Consider the following 18334-nt stretch of genomic DNA (forward strand, 5'->3'; position numbering starts at 1 on the left):
GTCATCTCCTTCAGGAAGAATAAAAAGAGCACCGGAGTTTGGGACAGGATTCAGGAAAAAAGTTAATCGTACGCTGACGTAATTAAAAATAATTGATTTATTGTATATTCGTAACAAAGTCTGCTAGACGAAGGTATAAACATTAATCATAGATTTTCTAAATTCTTAACGTTAGATTTCGTCTTGGTCAAAGATACATTAGGAATTATTAGACCCTCCTCGGGTACTTGAAAATTTTCGGAGTTGTTCGTATTGCTACTGTTAGATTCGCTGTTGGAATTCTGTTGCAACTTCGGCGTCGAAGTTCTGCCTTTCATTAGAACCGCTTGCTCGGTACTTTTGCTAGCTTCTTTTATCGATATCGAGGACACGTCGCTGAAATCTAGCAAACCGTAATTGTTCTGTTTTTTAACCGGCGACAATATCCTTTTCGCGGTGTTTATCGGCGTGTCGGAGTTCGAGGATGAACTCAACGCGCTCGCCTCGCGCGTCTTCTTCAACGTGGTGATCGCCCAACCGAGACCAAGTTTTTTAAGCGCGGTCTCCATCTCCTCCGGAGACGACGCGTACCTTAACAGAGTCGAGGAAGGAGTACTCGCGATCTGTGAGACTCCGGACAGTTCCGAAAAACTGTTCGAGCTCGAAGACGTTATCTTGTCCTTGTCCTTGCATTCCTCCGCTTGCGTCGATCCCCGATCGACTGTGTCGCATTGCAGTATCTCATCCTTCAGCTCCTTGTTCAAATCTTGAGATTCTACATTTTTAGACGTTATCGGTGAATCGAAGAATATCGAAGGTTCTTTTATTTCCTGCGAGAGTTTCGCGATCGTAGGATCCCGTAATTTATCAGACCGCGAAGGGGTGATGTGTCCCGACGGTTTGACTATAGCTGTGGACTTCTTCATTTGAGTTTCCGTTACCTTCCTCGCGGACAACGGACTCCTGATATTACCCTGACTTCTGTTTACCGTGTCCGGCGTGTCAAACTCTATTATCGTCGACAACTCGTGGCCTGACGAGTCGATCTCAGTCCTGCAATTATTTACGATTTTGTCATGACTGCGTTAAATTATATACGAATTGAACATAGTTAAGAAATAATAAAAATAAAGTAAAATGTCACCTATAAGGTCCGCTTAGTAAACTCACTGGTGGTTTACTTCTACCATTAACGTGCGCGGAATTGTCAACCATTCTCGACACCACCTTCGGAATATCGTGGAGTAACGGCACGAAGTCTTTAGTTCCCTTTGCCTGGAAAAATAATCATAAAAAAGATAATTAAACATTAATCAAAGAAACTCGAAGACGTTGAAAGTATGAATTACCTCTTTGTCAGAATCTCTTACAGACCCACGTTCTTTTTGTACTTTAGAATTCTCGATTCTAATTATATTATCCGTCGGCGTTTGTACCGAAAGATTTATAGTCGAGGTGCATATGTCTTTCGACGTTACTAAATTACTATTAAGACCCTTACTTTGTTCCAAGATTTCTTTCGACAATCTTTCTATCACCTCTTCCTCGCTGGGTTTATCGTCGCGTTCCGGCGTGGACGTCATCGCCGACGGCGCCAGCCTTTTGAATCTGTCCATAGCAATGTCTACCTTCTCGACGCTCACGATCTTCGGTTTAACTTTATCTTCCGCTTTTCGTTCGGTCGAAGTTCCTTTCTCCGTTTCTTTAATCTCCTCGCTTTCATCGACGGCGGTTTTAGTTTTTACAATCTTTTGAGACTCTATCAGAGTCTTGGCTAATTGGTTGTGTATCGCTTCGATGTTCTCCACTAGCCTGTGGACAGTTTCCAAATCGTTCGTCGCGATTTGCGGCGGTGGTAACTGCATCAAACTCGTATCGTCGCTCGGATCGATCATAGAGAATTCCATACCTAAGAACAATTATACAGTTACGTTCAATTCTAATAACAATAACAGTTTCATTTACCTTTTTGTTCGTTTCGAACTTTCTCAATGAGATTCGTCAAAGAGATGATCCTCTCCGCACACGTGTTTTGGAGGTCGTCGTACTTCCGTAACATGTGAGGACAATTCTTTAACGCGTAATTACGGATCTCCTCGAATCTCGCATGCACTCTTCTACATTCCGGATTGTGGCACAGACAGAATTCTAATGAAACCGGACCCCTCGAATACGCATTAGGTATATGCTCTGGCCCATCGTTCGACGAACTCGTCGACGTGTCGCTTTTAGGTGGAGAAGTAGTGGTCTGTCGATAATCGTTCGTCTGAGACTCCGTCGACGAATAGTGAAATAATCTTTTAAACTTTTCTGGATGAGGAATATTCGAGGGCATCCTCATGGTTCTCGGGGAAGGTGTTTCCGGTGTCGACACCGGGCTAACGTCCCTTCTCAAACGTTTCAAGCTCTCGTTCGCCGAAGAATCTAACATCTCGAGGATAGATATGTTATTGCTCAGAGCTTCTAGTATGTCTCTAGGCCTTATCGGAGGTGGACTAGCAAAAGACGTCGACGTGTCTGAAATGTCTTTCATTTTAAACGACTTAGAATGAGTCCACTGTTGTTTGGTCTCGGCCACTCTTCCCAGTTTCTCGGTGCCTACTGCAATTTCTTGAGCGCATTGTGTGCTCACGTCCACGAGGATTTCTGCCACCTCTGGTGGCTTCACTTTGATGTTCACTCCATTTTTATCCACGTACATTTTGATCCTTTTACTGGGCACATCCGCTTTACTCGGGGTTTTCTTCGGACTAAGAGTCTTAGACTTCGAGACTTTCTTTGCAGGAGACTTGGGAACAATTTTGCGAACCGATTTATAAGACGTCTTTGACGGTGTTTGCCTCGCAGTCTTTACGCTATACTTTTTTCTTTTAGGTGTTACTTTCGGACTCTCCTTTTCTAAGTCGGAAACCTCGCGCAGAGTGTCGGAACTCGTCGAATTACTGCTATTTACGTCCGGTCTAATTATTATAACCTCCGGTTCCAGTGGATGATGTCTAACTCTCCTATCTTCTTTAATAGAGGATTCCTTCTCTTGTATCAATTCTACCTGCGTTCCTTTATCTTGAACTACTTCGTCCTCTGTCATAGTTTGTACAGCGATCTCCTTCCTTTCTGTCGATGGATCTGCTCTCTCCTTGTTCTTATTTTTCTTATCCTTTTTACTCTTCTCTTCTAAAGACACATCTATCACCTTGATCTCGGGAGATCTACAAACCTGTGCGTCCGGTGCATCGGTCGGCTGAGTCTGAACCGATTTATCCTTTTCGAAGAGAGGTCTTATGGACGCGTTGAAAATATCATCAGGTAAATCTGCACCGAATTCTTGCAGCAGCAATCGTTTCTGTCTCTCGACCTTCTTCAACATATCCAGTATCTGTACCTCCCGCGAACTCTCGTTCCCTTTGTATTTACTTTGCGCGTCTCTCCTCACTGTACGTTGATTGGGAGAAGAAGGATCCTCCCAAGTAGCTTGGATGTCCTTCCTTTTTTTATCACGTTCTATCGGTGCGAGAGTGATTTGCCTCTCTGTAGGTCTCGGCGCACACGGGGCCAAACATTCACCGTCTAATAAAGTTTTCATAGCGCGATTTAATTTCTGCTTGTGCTGGTCCCTCAGTAGCCTCCTCCGTTCTTCCTGTATGTAGACATCCTTCTAGATAAATAGGATATAAAATTATTTCAATACACAGTACGGAATTGAAAGATATAAAATGCTTACTGGGTAATTTACAGCTTGACTCGCTTTTAGCTTCCGTTCTTCGCTCGCGAGCTGATCTAGATTTTGCATAAGCGTTTGATAATCCCGGCGCACCTTTTCTCTCAATACCGCGTCCTCCCCGCGTTTCTGTGCGTTTTGCTTACGACTCTCGGACAAATGCGATTCCGCAGTTTGCGCTCGTTCTATTTCCTGAGCCAAGTCCGTCGCGCTCGGCTGCGAACATGAAACAACAATACTTTTATATATAAATTAACGATACCTACTTTCATTATACGAACCTCGTTCCACGTTTGTATTTTCTCAACTACGCCGACCGGCTGATCGTACACTTTTTTCTGATGCCTATTGTGATCGTACACTTGTACCTTGTCGCTACCAGGACACTTAACGTACCTCGGCTGGTTTATTTCTCTAAATTGCTCGCCGCTATCGGAAAAATATGACGAGTCATCACTAAACGAACTAGAACTATCGCTATAGGTAGTATCCGAACTTGTTTGAACATAGTCTTCCGGATTATACCTTCAACACCCAAAACGACAATCAGAGACTATTATTCCTTTCGTTAATCTAAATAGTCCTATACATACCTCGCCGATTTGTCCACCTTCGACGGAACATTCGCGGTTTCCATCCTTTCCTTTCGAGGAATCTCGTCAACGCGTTCGGGTTCAGTTCTTAAAGATTGCTCGGCCGATTTAGGAACAGACTGCTCGACCGATTTAGGTACAGATTGCTCGGCCGATTTAGGTACAGATTGCTCGACCGATTTAGGAACAGATTCCTCGGTCAACTGAGGAAAAGATTCCTCTTCCAAGATTAAATTATCCTGCTCTCGATTAACTTCAAACGTTTTCGTTTTAGGTTTCGCCTTCGAAATCTTTATAGGTGACTTTTTAGTACCGAGTTTCTTCGTCCTTTTATGGCCATCTTGCTGTCTATCTTCATCGTCGATTTCGTTTTGTACAGAGATACATATAGTGCTTGGTTCAGGTACTGATTTCTTAGAGAGTTGTGCTATCATAGTAGCCCTGAGATTCTCTAATTCTCTCACTTGTCTCAATCTCTCCTGGTGCTGATGTTGTTGCACAGTCTCTCTCTGTACAAATTGTAAATTTTCATTTGAATAAATTCCATAGTAGATGTAATGAAAATGAAGGGTCCTCACCTGTTGAGACTCCTTCACCTGTTTTACCGCCTCCTGTCCTCTTTTTGTCGCGGCTGACTTGTTTCTCCTTTCTTTCTCCTCTATTAAGGCATCGTGATCAGGTTCTAATGCAGCAGACAAATGTGCCTGACCGATGTCTGCCATGTCCTCTTGATACTTCTGCTGAACTTCCATAATTTTCCCATTGTATATCTCCTTCAGTTTACTGTTATCCTCAAGCTTTTTAAACTCCTCTTTGGCTATGTTTTTTGTACGCTCCAAGAGCCTGTCTGATATCTCTTTAGATTGTTGTCGCACCTGTGTAAATTCCTTAATTGATTCCTCCGTTCTTTTACGAATCTCCTTGTTAATACTTTATCTACTTTCAGTGTAATAAAATAATTACTATTGTGTCCAAGTGGCGGTAATAATTTTTACGTTCGCACAACGAACGTAAGAAATTATTACGAAATTATATCCTCCTACTCGACGAGTGTTTCACAAGTTCGTAAATAATTTATAAGACGCGTACCTGTTCCAAGCGTAACCTTCGTCGACGGTCCCGTTCATTTTTCTTAATCTGATCTAAATCGGACAGTACCATTCTTCCCCGGCGTATATTAAAACGATTCCCATTAACAGTGACGTTAATGGACATTATTCGATCGGGACGAAATCGTTGATTCAAATGTATCTGTAATAAAATGTTCCTCGGCTCGAATTTAAAATGATAGGAACGGCCATTCTCGCGTTTGACCAATCAACAGGACATCGTCAGTTTGTCAGTGCTTTTTGTAACTGTTCGTACGTACGTATATTTACAGATATCAATAATTTAATAGAATTGAAAATATCGTCGGCGGATTGACAGGAGTGTCGAATCTATCACGTACGTAACGATACGATTTATAACGTTAAAAGTTGCACTGTACCAAGTATCGTTACGCCACGCATCAGAAAAAGAGAACTCTCGTTGAGCGATACCGTTTCTGAAAAATGAATTGATCACCCGACCGTATGGTAAACGAAGAAATTGGAACCCGTTACGAACATGATCAACGTCGGAAATACCGGTTTTCGTAACGTCTTCGAGAGACAGAGAAGGAGTGGGACACGGAATGATCTGACAAGGTTACTTCCAACGACCGAAACGTTTATTTGTAATCTGGATTAAATAAATTGATAAGTTAGCGTAGACGAGGCGATTAGAATAATGCGGGATTGTACGTGTAACGTCTAAATGGATAAACAACGAAAGAATGCATTTTTGGCTAGCGATGCGCCTAGGGAACATCGAGGTTTATGAAATAACAATCTTCCTGGTGAAATCACCAAAGCGTCAGCCTTGCATCTTGCTCGTGCGTGCGGTCGGTATTGTTAAAAACAAGCAATATTCAGTGGGCGACCAGAGTAGCGTATACGCTCGAGAAGATACAAATTTTATCATTCAACTATCGCACTTTCCTCGCCCTTCTCAGTGATGAATTCATTCAGGTGATCGACGTCCGCCTAAACAAACCATAAATCGGATACGAGAATACACAGGTGACGGACGAGAGGCTCGGCGGAGGTTTTCGCTCCATTTAGATCGGAGGCGACTGAACGACGAGAGTGAAACAATCGGAGGGAATCCAGGCAGTACTTACTCACGTTGCATCTATGTTGATGCCTAAAATTCGTATCGTCGACGTGTAGTGCACGATTGTACATTGTCACAGAGATCTTTTAACAGCCATCGAAATCGTTAGCCTCGAACAAACGTTTTTAAACCGACGTGAAGATGATTCCTGATAACCGTGTTACGTCTGCGTTTCGTCTGGGTCTTTAACGATCGCAGAAACGCGCGCGTTATCACCAGAGATGATGGTGTCCACGAAACGTTTCAAACGATGCTTCGAATGAAATCCGAATACGGAATATTAGGGACGTACGGTGAGTACCCGCGAATCCATTCCGATACCACGAGATCGAACGCGTTACCACCGTGTTTGTCAACTGTTCTTGCAGCAGAGCGAAAGTTAAAATGATTCAATGATCCTCGTATATTGGAATTCCGAGTGATACTTGCTCGCGAAAAACAAGTAACGCATTCCCGTTCGACGTAAGTCGAGCTCTTTCATTTCTAGAACCACTCGATGCTCGTCTGTTTCTCTGTTGCCAGCACAGTTGCTCAACGTTTCCTCGTCGCTTCGTTTGCGTACAGGATTCTTCCCTACGTATTTACGTTGCAAATAAACTACGAGGCGACTGTATAACCTCGGCAATTAGTTTGGGAACTACAATTTATTATATAAACAGAGGCAAGATGCTAAAATCTGTATTCATAGTAGTAGTATCCTCGTTGTTGCAATACAGACAAAATGGTGGTCTATTTTTATACGATATTTCGCTCGCGATCTTCTTCTGACTCCGCCGCACTGGTTCGCGTGATGCACACATTTTTTTCATCGACTCCTTCCCTTTTGCACGTTTCAGATTAGAGTGAATGGAATCACGATGGCCCGTAAACGTAAAAACGATATGAAATCATCCGTTAAGTCGACTGTTAAGTATGTACCTGTTCGAAAATCTAGTAGACAAATAGCCAAAAAGCAGTTGGAAGAGAAGAAGGTGAATGGCGATGTTTTACAAATATCATCGTATCCGGGGGAGGCGGAGGATGGTAGGAGTAACTCAGAATACCAAAACCAGCCGGTTCCCAAGAAGAATCAGCATTCATCTAGGAAACATAACAAACACAAGAATGTTTCTAATAGTATTATTGTAAATAACGAAGAGTGTTCATATTCGATGACGTCCGAGTACAAGAAGGATCCTAGCGAGAGCGATAGTCAAGACGGTATAGATGGTAAATCGAATAAGGCTGTTCCCGAGGTTGTTCCGCAAGTAGTCAAGCATTTCATCGGTAGTACAAACAAGGGGGAATCCGAGGAGGTCGAGGTATGGCCAGGAGACGTAATAGAGGAGACCGTAATATGCGAGGAGGTGGACGACAAGCAGTTTAAAGATCATAGTTACGCGTCCAAAGATGAGGACGACGACGACGACGACGAAGACGACGTAGTAGTAAAGGAAATAGAGTTCTCTAATAGTCCTTTAAAAATGAAAAATTTAGTAGATTATTCTGTGATACAAAACGAGGTTGGCATGGAGTCGGATTCGAGGGACGCGCCCGACGACGAATGTAGTTCGCATAAAACGAAGATCGACAATTCCGTGTCAGCTTTGCGTAGAGATGTGCCAATCGCTTCCGACGATGTAGGTGAAAATATTTTAGGAAATTTTAATCATAGCGAGAACGAAATCAACGGTCGGAAAAGTTCGGATAAAGATCGGTACACGAATACGACTTCGAAGGACGATGTGTTTAATAAGATAAACGACGAATTAGCGGATATGCAAATGAGTCAGCCGTCGAAGGAGATACAGAATTTAGTGAATGATTTATCGAACATGGAGAGCGTAATGTCGCCGTTACAAATTGCCTGTAACACGGAGAAAGTGATACCACCCATAAGCGTCGACGACGAGAGTAGCTGTTCGATATTAGATAAAATGGAGCAGCTGCATCAGACGAACAGTTCCTCTTTAACGGAATCGAGCAAATCAGACTGTAGTACCAAATCAAACGTTTCGTCGGATAAGAAGAATAGAAAAATAGCGAACGAGGACTCGTACGGTGACAACGAAGTGGATAGTAAGAACGACCCGGAGGATACGAAAGTCTGTAGTAGCAGCGAAAACAGTAACGACATGTTTCCGTCTATAAACAATTGTAAAATAACAGAATTTGATACAAAGTCTAACAACATCAGTTCCAGCGACGTTGAGAAGAAGGTTGAGTTCAGAAGTAGAAGCGGTAGTACAGACACGACGGGTTCGGAGAGCGGTTCGAACAGTTCCGGAGTGAGGAGAAGCAGTAGAATTAGATCGATTGGATTAATGAAGCAAAGATCTCGTGGACGTGGTTTAGTTATGAAACCTAATCTAGATATATTGAAATCGACTGCCCAGCAAGAACGAGAAAAAGCTAACAACGCTGCCCCAATTGCTCAAGAAGTAAAAGCAGAAAATCCACCGGACAGTGGTGGACAACAATCGGACAAAGAGAGTAACGTTAAGACGGCCAACGCTTTTGACCTCTCGTCGTATTGCGCCGGTTGCACTGGCTACGACTCGGATTCCTCGAAACCGGTCAAAGTGAAGTCTCGTTGGAGAAGATCGAGCGAACTGGAGATGGGTAGCGCGGCAAGTATCGAAGCCTCTATCGGATGCATAATCGCAGCTGCAGCTAAAATGACATCGACCGTACCACTGTCTGCCATGCTCAAATCCTCGACCAGCCTCGCAGCAGACGTTCATTCCTCCGATTCTACGTCTGCATCGTTGTCGAACAATTGCCAGGACACGGAACAGGCGAAGGAAACGTCGTTACCCTCGAACAACGAGTGCACCGTACAAATTCCAAAAACTGTAGGAGCTAGAATATCGCTGCCCATGGTTCTCGAGTTGAAAGATAGAGAAATGGAGGAGAGACTGAGCCAGTTCGAGTTATTGCGCGAGAATCTGTATTTAACAGAGAGGTACACGAATAAGGAGACCAAACGGATGGTGTGCGATTGCTTTTTAACGGAGGAGGAGATCGAGAGAGGAGAACTTGGCTGCGGGGAGGATTGTCTGAACAGGCTTCTCATGATCGAGTGCGGACCGCGTTGCGTGGTAGGCGATCGTTGTACAAACAAGAGATTTCAAAATTGCGAGTACGCGAAGTGCGAGGTGTTCAGGACTGAGAAAAAGGGGTTCGGCTTACGAGCCACGGTCGACATGGACGCGGGCGAATTTATAATGGAGTACGTGGGCGAAGTGGTCGATCCGAAAGACTTCCGGCGTAGGGCGAAGGAATACTCGAAGGATAAAAATAAGCACTACTATTTCATGGCATTGAAGAACGATCAGATCATCGACGCCACGATGAAGGGAAACATTTCGCGATTCATTAATCACAGCTGCGACCCTAATTCCGAGACGCAGAAATGGACGGTGAACGGTGAATTGAGGATAGGCTTCTTTAATAAGAAATTCATAACCGCTGGAGAGGAGATAACGTTCGACTATCATTTCCAACGATACGGCAAAGAGGCACAAAGATGTTTTTGCGAAGCGCTCAATTGCCGCGGTTGGATCGGCGAGACCCCGGAGGAGGAAATGGAAAAGATCGAGAAGAAGGAGAAACGCGAGAAGGAAGAAGAAAGTAAGCCTCAGAACGAGAAGAAGCAACAGGCTGATTACATGGAAGACGAAGATCTAGAGGAGGAAATAAACAAGTTGTGTTCGGCTGGTTTGAAGAACAGAGCTCATACGTTAACTTTGAGCAGATTGATGGTTCGTAGCAGGGAGTTAGAGCACAGGACGCGTCTTCTGCGTCTCATACAAAGCGGAGAGCAACCCTGTCGACGATTGTTCTTAGATTATCATGGTTTACGACTGATTTGGAGCTACGTTATGGATATATCTAAGGACGATTCCGAAGAGGCTCGACAGTTTCGATTAGAAGTTCTGAAGACTCTGTACAAGCTTCCGATTCCGAACAAAACGATGCTGATGGACAGCAAAATTTACAACGTGGTACAAAAGTGGTCCAGGCAGTCGTACTTCGCTCCCAGCGAGGAATCGCCCGAAGATGATCAAGGAAAATTAAAGCCCAGCACTGACGACAACGAGGACAAAAAAAGCTATCAATTATCTGATTTAGACAAACGAGAGCTTGACATCGGTGACGCGAAATCGGATGTCCAGAATCTTATCCCTGAACTAGCTTCGAGTCTTTTGGCCGAATGGTCGAATTTGAAAGAGGTGTTCCGTATACCCAAGAAAGAACGAATCGAACAGATGAAGGAGCACGAAAGAGAAGCAGGTAATGAATCGAACGTTGATTACAATCGAACGATCGTTTTGCTTATATAAATTTCTGTTTTTAGACCGTGGCTACAGAGAGGAATTGGAGAAGGAGGACAAGCGGAGCACATCTTATGACAGGTACAGATCCGATAGATTCGGGAGAAGCGAGACGGAGAAGCGCGACAGGAGACGGCGAGGAGATTCTCCGGAATCCGACCATTCTCGTTCCAAAGATAAAAGGGTTGAAGAAAGGAGTAGCTTGGTTCCGATTCCTCGGATGACCAAGTACGAGCGCAGACAGTTGTTCGCTATGAAAGTTGCTAAAGAAGAGGAGGAACGGCAACGTCGTCAGCAGCAAGAATCGTGGCAAGATCACGAGAACAGGTGCCTAGCGTTAGGCATAGATCCTCATTCTACCGCTATGGTAGACCCGCAAACGGGATATCCTGTTTTCTACAATACGTCTATCGGACAGTGGCAACAGTATCCCGCGCAAGGTATTCGATTGAACTTATTTAAAGATCAGTTCGTTTGATATTCATTTTAATTCACTAATTTACAGACGGAGAAATGACTCAGCAGTGTACTCCGGTGTACGTGAGCGGACAGACTCAGGGTTCGCATGTATTGTCGTCGGAGATTCCGTCGGGCGTACCACCGGTGGTGTATACGCCGAACCAAACGCCTGTGTTCAATCAAACGACGCCGGGGTACTCGATGATGTCCCATTGTCAATATTCAGAGAGCCAAATCGCTGGGACATCGTCGGCCGCGCTTCAGGGCGAGCTCTACGAGCAGGACAAGCAAACAGAGCAACAGTATAAGCAGCCTGAAATACCGCCGATAGATTTGCCTCCGAAGTGGAAGAGCGCGACTGACGCTAGAGGTAGAAGGTACTATTATCACGTTAAAGAGAGGATACCGCAGTGGTTACCGCCTGCGCCTGACCACATCGGTGTTCAACCGGATTCCTCGTCGACCTCGGAATCCAGCGACGAATCCAGTTCGTCGAACGACGAGGACGAAGAGATCGACGAGGAGAGCAACGAAGAACCGAAGTCCGAGGATATGAACTCGGACAACAGTTCGGTAGACAAACCTTTGGAGGGTACCAAACGCAACGCGGTTAAAAAGGCTGCCGACAAAAGCTTGGTCGGTGGTTCCACGTTATTCCCGGAGAACAAGAAGAGAAGGGAGGGACTCGTTCAAGAGAGAATTATTAGCGTACGTTATTTTCTTTTTTCATTACTTGGACCGGCGTTAGAACATCGAAATCAGTTTATTCATTCTTTAGCCACGACGAGAAGAGGATCGCGTGGATCATAAAGCGCACAAGGGGATAAAAGAGAAGCTGCGTCGTCAGAAGGAACGAGCGAAGTTCAAAGAGCACGTTGACAAAGTTCGTAGACATCGGCGTAGCAGCAAGTCTAAGTCGCACTCGCGTCATTTGAACAAATTGCAATTGTCCTCGGGTGATTTGTCTACGATGTCTGAGAGGAAGATCAAGGACATGTTCAGGATAAATATGGCTAACGTGATGGTACATTTTCTGAATCCGTACAGAAAAAATGACTGCAAGCAAGGGAGGATAACTAATACGGAAGATTTCAAACACCTTGCTAGGAAGGTACGTTCAGATCGGATCGTTCTTCTTCGGTTCGTATATCGTCGGAGATGTTTGACAAATGAAATACATAGTCTGCTTCTTCGTGTTTTAGCTTACGCATTTTGTACTTGCGAAAGAGTTGAAACACTGTAAAAGCGTGGACGAGCTGCAGTGTAACGAGAACGTTAAACACAAGGCTAAAGACTTCGTGCGAAAGTACATGAGCAAGTTCGGTGCGGTTTATCAGAAAGGTACAGACGAGGATTGATTCCGTAGCTAATCAACGGTATGAATAAATCGAATTGTTATTTATTACATGAATCTTTCAATTTGAAATATTGTAATATATCCGCTAGAGAAGTATATCGAAATTCCTGTATGTAGATACGTCTGTAATTACTTATTATTGATTGTAATATAGGTCAATTTGTACATGCTTCATACACATTCTGGTATAACTAAATTTCTAACCGAGTATATATACATTTATTGTAAAAACGTTGTATTTTCATTTAGCACAGAATAATATGTATGTTAAATCTTTTAAAAATGAGAACGCATTTTACGCCCTTGCAATAACGTCATCTCGCGTATTATAATTAGTTATTCATCTAATGATGTCAAATTGTAACTTTCTTGTTGAAATTAATATCGGAGAAGATTCAAACGTTGTACATACTTGGACATTGTAAGAGGTTTTTTAACTGTTTCATAAGACTAAGTTCCGATTATCATTTTAATGTAAATAAAGAGCAAGTGAAATAAAAAATAATACATTTTGCATTTACATTCTATCTATTTTCTACATATTCCGGAGGTATGGAATGCAAATGCATCGAATCCGACGTGCCAGCTACTCCCAGTGAATCGACTGGGACTACTACGATCTGCCAGGTTTGTCAAAATTAAGATACTAGCATTTTTCAATGGTTAAAAGTATTTATTTGTTTCCACGTAAGAAAATACTGACGTTCGACTTCATACAAATTTATTGATTCGCATTTTACGAACATTTACTCTTGGACATATCTAGCTAACTTATTTATTAAACAATTATTATATAATACAAATAAAATTACGCTGCCAACGGATTCTTCAGTGGCACCGACGGAAGCCAGGAATCGCTCTTTATTCTATCGTACTTCGCCTTATTTATGCAGGTGCTATGTACAATCTGTTCTGCAGTGTGCGTCAGGCCATAGTAATCGACGAACAGGCCATCGGGATCTACCAGATATATGATGATCGTGTGATCAACCTGCAACGTAATAGAGCAGATTAAAATATTGCTTCGAGTAGAAGGAAGCGAACTGAGGAACAAGAATCACTGACAATGTAATCGGAGTCGACTTTGGGTCCACTGCTGAAGTATACTCTGTATGCTTTGCATACTTTCGCGATTTGTTCTACGTTTCCTGTCAATCCAAGGATCTTGTCAGAGAACTCTTTAACATACTTCCCAACAACTTCTGGTGTATCCCTCTCTGGATCCACAGAGATAAAAATGGGCTGTACTTTCATGTTATGTTCCTTCTCTGAAAATAAACGTGTCATTCACTTCAAAGGCATTTGAAATGCTCTCAATAGGACAAAGTACAGTGAATAACTTTATTAGATACCTAAGGAATTAGCGACTGCCGCGAGTTTCTCAAGTTCGTCCGGGCATATATCAGGGCAGTGAGTGAAGCCGAAGTATATCAGGACCCATTGCCCTAAGAAATCGTCCGATCTGACCAGCTTTCCTTGAGGATCGACCAGTTCGAACTTTCCACCGATCGCTGCTTTGCCCAACTCCCTTCTCCTTTCACGTTCCAACTGCTTGTCCTTCGTCGCTTGCAAATAGTACATGTATGTCAAAAAAATTGAGCCCAACACGCCGGTGACTGCCAGACTTTTCCATGTCACGAGAGCCTTGTCAAAAATAGATTTCTTGCCGCGAAGATCGCCTATCCGACTGCTCGACTTTCGCAAATATGCGGACGTATTTACACGCTTGATTTGCAAATAATATTGATTGGGGTTCGGTAAACGCTGGAAAGTAATGACATGTTTAAAACCCGTCCAATCGACTCGACGATCTTTATGCACTTACGGTTCTAAATGCTTGACTCGGGCACTTGTTTAATACCAGAAGATTAATTAAGCGAGACATCGTTCGCATTATTTATTTCTACCGGTACGGAATCATCGATAGCACATGCAGATAGGTTATATGCGATTCTGACGTGCTCGGCTTTAACGCGCGATTCTCAAACACTTTTTTTTCTGGTTATGTAACATTGACGAATACAAAAAATTTTGTATACAGATGTTGTAGGTACTGACGTCCTCTACAAGAAAGATTTTATGTATTTTTCTTCTAACTTAAGTATTTAACGCGTTAAGTACGATTAATTGGCATTTTATGGGTATTGGCAAAATCCGACCATCCCAGCGTCAAATCAGCAAACTTTTGACAAAAAATTTAGTATTTCCTCAATAACTCCTAAACCCTTGGAGATACGGGAAAATTGCATAGGACCTTTCTTGTAGAGGATGACGAGATCTACAATCTCCATGTAAAAATTCTTCGCTAGCGTCAATAGTTAACGAGTAATTTGCAAATAACTGTTTTTCATTTTTTGCAAATAACTCGTTAACTATTGGCACTAGCTAATTCTTGTTAGGCAGGAATTGTAGATCTCGTCGTCCCCTACAAAATGAGCGTACATACGCCCCCCTACGTCCATCCGTTCGCGAGTTATTGAGGAAAAACGAAAAGTCTTTTTAAAAGTTCACAGATTCGACGAGCGAATTCGCCTTCAGATTCTGCAATTCGCCCGTCCAATCTGTGAACTTTTAAAAAGACTTTTCGTTTTTCCTCAATAACTCCCGAACGGATGGACGTAGGGGGATAATATTTTTCTATCTCGAATATTTCAGAATAATCGATTATTTCGTTCATCGTTATTTTTCTCTTTGCTACAACTTTTGTCTGAAACAATTTTCGGTAGGTTGAAAGAAAAACAGCTTGGAATAAACAATTGATTACTCTTGAACGTTATTATGTATATTCTTATTATTATATAAATTCTTTTATTATTCATTATTCATGTGAACATAATTTCCTGTGACATTTCTGTATAATAGAAGAAGTTTCTTAAGAAGAACCGCATTGCTTCCGATGCAGCAACACTTCTGTCTCCTGCAAATTCACCGGAGTGGAGGTGCACGACTCCCACCTGAAAGACAAAAATATAAAAAAAGGCAATTCCTGTAATTTGCACGAAGGTAATCAAAGTCACTCTTACTTGTTTCCCTTTCTATCCTCGAGTATAATTTTATCAACGAACAGCAAGTCCGAATTTCGTGTTTTAATCGTATCTTCTTTGTCTTCGCCCCTGTTTACTTGATATGAAGCGCGTGCCTTTATCGTTGATCGATCGTCCGACAAAAGTTCATACTTCATCGCAGCGATGTTATAAAACGTCGACTGTTTGTTGCCTTTATTCCTGGTAAACAGGAACATTTAATCAGAATAAATGAGTGACAGTGATAAATTGTAGTATTATCAAATCTTACGAGTATCTGAATTTGAAATTGACGGTCGAATTGCTTTCTACAATTTTTAGGAACAACGTCCCAGTCGTTCTGGGGGCATCCTTCGAAGTGATCACCGCAGCCCTCACAGCCTGGCCTGAAGCGAAGCAAGAAAACAGTTAAAACTATAAATTATGTAATATACCAATTTTAGATTACCGCAGAATGGTTCTTGGTCTCTCGTTGGTAAATAGTAGATCCCTAAAGAGCCACGATCGGCTCTATATCCCATTTCCTGGGACCACATCGTGGATTCCATAGGAAAGCATAGACCGTTGGCGTACGTGGCTCTTCCTCGAGAACAGGGCCAAGCGATGAACTTGCAGGAATCATTTGCCCTGCGTACGGTCTCTAAAAAGTACGCCCAGGCCTTCAAGTGACTGCAGGCAATATCTCGAGTCAACATGTCTTCTAAACTCAAAAATTAAATAAGAAGTAAACTGCGTTTATGAGAAATTCAACGTTAAATCGATGTGGTACGAGACGAGGTACCTTTTAAATGACTGACAACGACGGAGTTCTTGATATCCGTACAGCCAGGCTGTTCCCTACCACCGTTTGGGAAAAAGTCGACGTGTCCCAGAGGTTTCAACAGCCCGAATCCATCAGCGAAGTCCTCGGATCCGTCCGTGTGGATCACGTCTACTAAACGAGCATCGGTAGCGTCGAGCTTTCTATACTTCTCCCTGAATAAATGAATCCTGAAGAACGGTGAGGCAGGATCTAGACCAGTTATTCGGCCTAGGAGAATGTTTTTGGCCTTGAGGACCTCCGACGCACAGCCAGCTACGTGAGCTCCTAGACTGAAGCCTATTACGTGAATCTTTTCAGGACTGGTGCCTAAGTCAATGACGTCCAGAAGGACCAGGCCTAATTGACGACCCACGAGTTCGGTGTTTCCTACTGCAGCTTGATAAGTCGTCGCTGCTCCTCTGGTCCAGTCGAGGACCAACACGTTCGTCTCCTCCTAATTAATGTAAAAATATACGAATGAGACGTGAAAGCGATTGAATAAAATAAAGCATGATTAATGAGTACCGCGTCTAGAAAAGCCTGTGCTAATAGAACTGCACCAGCATCGTTCCCGCTCCCTTTGTATCCATGGATCACGACTTTCAAAGGTCTGGTAGCATCGAGACGAGGTCGAAGAAGTGATTTAAAATCGCTACCGTGTTCGAAAGTATCCGGGGAGTCTCTCTTCGAACGGGTGTACAATAAGAATCTTGTTTGTATCACGTTTGGATGCTCCGGCGGTCTCTTCAGCGTTAAACGAGGCGGCGGGTCCGCGAAGCATCCGACCAGATCTGCGGTTTTTCAATAAATATAAATCTGTGTTTTAGAATCGTTTTAATTGCTTACCGTAGCAAACCTTTGGTTTGAAATTTCCTTGAAGTGGTCCCACACGACGTATCATTGCGCGGCTTCTCACCGGAAGGAGTCTCGCTAGAAATCAGTGGCAAATCATTAATCAAAAATTATTAATCACGCCGTCGATAAAGCCTTTCACTTACCGACGCGTTTACCTCCAATGATACAGGGAATGAACAATATTAGAAAGAACAGAACTTGTTTCAATAGAACGGATTGCATTTTTCATTCGATTTTCCTCGAGTTCTTCTTCGCGTCTGACGGAGATCAGTTTCCTCCTCTCTTTTTTCTTCTTCTCCCGTTATTCCTCCTCGCTTCTCTTCCTAACGTTTCCTTCTCCACTTACGGTACGAATGCGACCAGTTTGGAGAACCCCTTTTCGAAAGATCACTCAACCGTCCTTCCAATACGCAATCGCTTTTCCATTTCCGAGCAACTTGAATACCTTTTACCTTCTGAAACGCGCGAACTTTAGTTCTTACTTTCGATTAACGACTGAATGATTCCAACAGTGAAACAAAGAACTACTTCGGAATACGATGAAAAGTCTTTAATTAGAATTATTCACGATGCTTTCCCCTTGGTCGCAACGATTACGACCGCAATCGGTCATTATGCAATATTTGCATGTGCAAACAGCGGATCATTGCACATTGAACGCATGCACCTGCTTTCACTCAGGGAATCTCGACGACGAGCTTCGTCAATAGAAAAGATACGACTTGTTCATTTCACTAGGAAAAGTCTATTTAATGTGACAATAATTGTGCAACGCTCGCACGATCTTCGTTCTGCGAGTGCGGAGATTTCGTTTCGGCGGTCGAAAGTTTTGCACGTCTTTTTCTAAAAATTCGGAAACCGGCTGGACAAGTTTTACGCTCGTACGAAGTCAATCAATGAATCGTTGACCTGAAATCTTGTTCCGAGAGTCATTGATAAAAATATATTCGGATCAATGAACATTTTTGATTAAGGGTACCTTTACATAAAAACAATGACAAACAATTGAAAGTTTAACAATTATTGAATATTACAT

General features: G+C 42.9%; 4 protein-coding genes across 11 annotated transcripts; 1 reads left to right on the forward strand and 3 right to left on the reverse strand.

Annotated features, from left to right (window-relative positions):
* Nucleotides 1-79: 79 nt before the first annotated feature.
* On the reverse strand, nucleotides 80-5738 carry LOC108630195 (trichohyalin). 7 transcript variants are annotated; one of them, XM_018033310.1, is made up of 10 exons: nucleotides 5660-5738; nucleotides 5380-5541; nucleotides 4869-5165; nucleotides 4291-4799; nucleotides 3979-4222; nucleotides 3701-3913; nucleotides 1945-3634; nucleotides 1329-1888; nucleotides 1124-1254; nucleotides 80-1032 (listed from the first exon to the last, which is right to left on the reverse strand). In XM_018033310.1, the coding sequence occupies exons 2-10, from the start codon at nucleotides 5503-5505 to the stop codon at nucleotides 147-149; spliced, it is 4656 nt and encodes a 1551-aa protein (XP_017888799.1). In that variant the 5' UTR covers nucleotides 5506-5541; nucleotides 5660-5738; the 3' UTR covers nucleotides 80-146. The 7 variants fall into 7 exon arrangements, with proteins under 7 accessions (XP_017888799.1, XP_017888801.1, XP_026673693.1 ...); XM_018033312.2 differs by lacking the exon at nucleotides 5660-5738 and having other exon boundaries at nucleotides 3979-4126; nucleotides 5380-5528; XM_026817892.1 differs by lacking the exon at nucleotides 5660-5738 and having other exon boundaries at nucleotides 1945-3616; nucleotides 5380-5528.
* On the forward strand, nucleotides 5527-13138 carry Set2 (SET domain containing 2). Its single transcript, XM_018033309.2, has 6 exons — nucleotides 5527-6779; nucleotides 7323-10761; nucleotides 10826-11242; nucleotides 11308-11969; nucleotides 12040-12372; nucleotides 12464-13138. Exons 2-6 carry the CDS (start codon nucleotides 7344-7346, stop codon nucleotides 12617-12619), a joined length of 4986 nt encoding a protein of 1661 aa, XP_017888798.1. The 5' UTR covers nucleotides 5527-6779; nucleotides 7323-7343; the 3' UTR covers nucleotides 12620-13138.
* A 184-nt stretch (nucleotides 13139-13322) lies between these two features.
* On the reverse strand, nucleotides 13323-14608 carry Scox (Synthesis of cytochrome c oxidase). The gene is made up of 4 exons (XM_018033257.2): nucleotides 14444-14608; nucleotides 13971-14382; nucleotides 13684-13886; nucleotides 13323-13609 (listed from the first exon to the last, which is right to left on the reverse strand). Exons 1-4 carry the CDS (start codon nucleotides 14510-14512, stop codon nucleotides 13427-13429), a joined length of 867 nt encoding a protein of 288 aa, XP_017888746.1. The 5' UTR covers nucleotides 14513-14608; the 3' UTR covers nucleotides 13323-13426.
* Nucleotides 14609-15387: 779 nt separating this feature from the next.
* Nucleotides 15388-18303, reverse strand: LOC108630167 (pancreatic triacylglycerol lipase). 2 transcript variants are annotated; one of them, XM_026817897.1, is made up of 9 exons: nucleotides 17827-18303; nucleotides 17442-17753; nucleotides 17290-17373; nucleotides 16969-17234; nucleotides 16423-16897; nucleotides 16090-16341; nucleotides 15913-16027; nucleotides 15642-15842; nucleotides 15388-15572 (listed from the first exon to the last, which is right to left on the reverse strand). In XM_026817897.1, exons 2-9 carry the CDS (start codon nucleotides 17518-17520, stop codon nucleotides 15491-15493), a joined length of 1554 nt encoding a protein of 517 aa, XP_026673698.1. In that variant the 5' UTR covers nucleotides 17521-17753; nucleotides 17827-18303; the 3' UTR covers nucleotides 15388-15490. The 2 variants fall into 2 exon arrangements, with proteins under 2 accessions (XP_026673698.1, XP_017888741.1); XM_018033252.2 differs by having other exon boundaries at nucleotides 17442-18303.
* Nucleotides 18304-18334: the final 31 nt, after the last annotated feature.

Source organism: Ceratina calcarata, unplaced genomic scaffold (assembly GCF_001652005.2).
Source record: "Ceratina calcarata isolate Rehan_Ccalc_2016 unplaced genomic scaffold, ASM165200v1 scaffold71, whole genome shotgun sequence".
In the NCBI taxonomy this organism is placed as follows: Eukaryota; Metazoa; Arthropoda; class Insecta; order Hymenoptera; family Apidae; genus Ceratina; species Ceratina calcarata.

Coding starts and splice junctions, on each gene's coding strand:
- LOC108630167 (XM_026817897.1), bottom strand. CDS start 17,520: ATGCAATCCGTTCTATTGAAACAAGTTCTGTTCTTTCTAATATTGTTC. Junction 17,374..17,441: donor CATTGGAGGTAAACGCGTCG/GTAAGTGAAAGG, acceptor ACTGATTTCTAG/CGAGACTCCTTCCGGTGAGA. Junction 16,342..16,422: donor CGTTGTCAGTCATTTAAAAG/GTACCTCGTCTC, acceptor TTTTGAGTTTAG/AAGACATGTTGACTCGAGAT.
- Set2 (XM_018033309.2), top strand. CDS start 7,344: ATGGCCCGTAAACGTAAAAACGATATGAAATCATCCGTTAAGTCGACT. Junction 10,762..10,825: donor GGAGCACGAAAGAGAAGCAG/GTAATGAATCGA, acceptor TTCTGTTTTTAG/ACCGTGGCTACAGAGAGGAA. Junction 12,373..12,463: donor TCAAACACCTTGCTAGGAAG/GTACGTTCAGAT, acceptor TTCGTGTTTTAG/CTTACGCATTTTGTACTTGC.
- Scox (XM_018033257.2), bottom strand. CDS start 14,512: ATGCGAACGATGTCTCGCTTAATTAATCTTCTGGTATTAAACAAGTGC. Junction 14,383..14,443: donor CGAGTCAAGCATTTAGAACC/GTAAGTGCATAA, acceptor ATTACTTTCCAG/CGTTTACCGAACCCCAATCA. Junction 13,610..13,683: donor AAGTCGACTCCGATTACATT/GTCAGTGATTCT, acceptor ATTACGTTGCAG/GTTGATCACACGATCATCAT.
- LOC108630195 (XM_018033310.1), bottom strand. CDS start 5,505: ATGTCCATTAACGTCACTGTTAATGGGAATCGTTTTAATATACGCCGG. Junction 4,223..4,290: donor AAGGTGGACAAATCGGCGAG/GTATGTATAGGA, acceptor TGGGTGTTGAAG/GTATAATCCGGAAGACTATG. Junction 3,914..3,978: donor AAATACAAACGTGGAACGAG/GTTCGTATAATG, acceptor TCATGTTCGCAG/CCGAGCGCGACGGACTTGGC.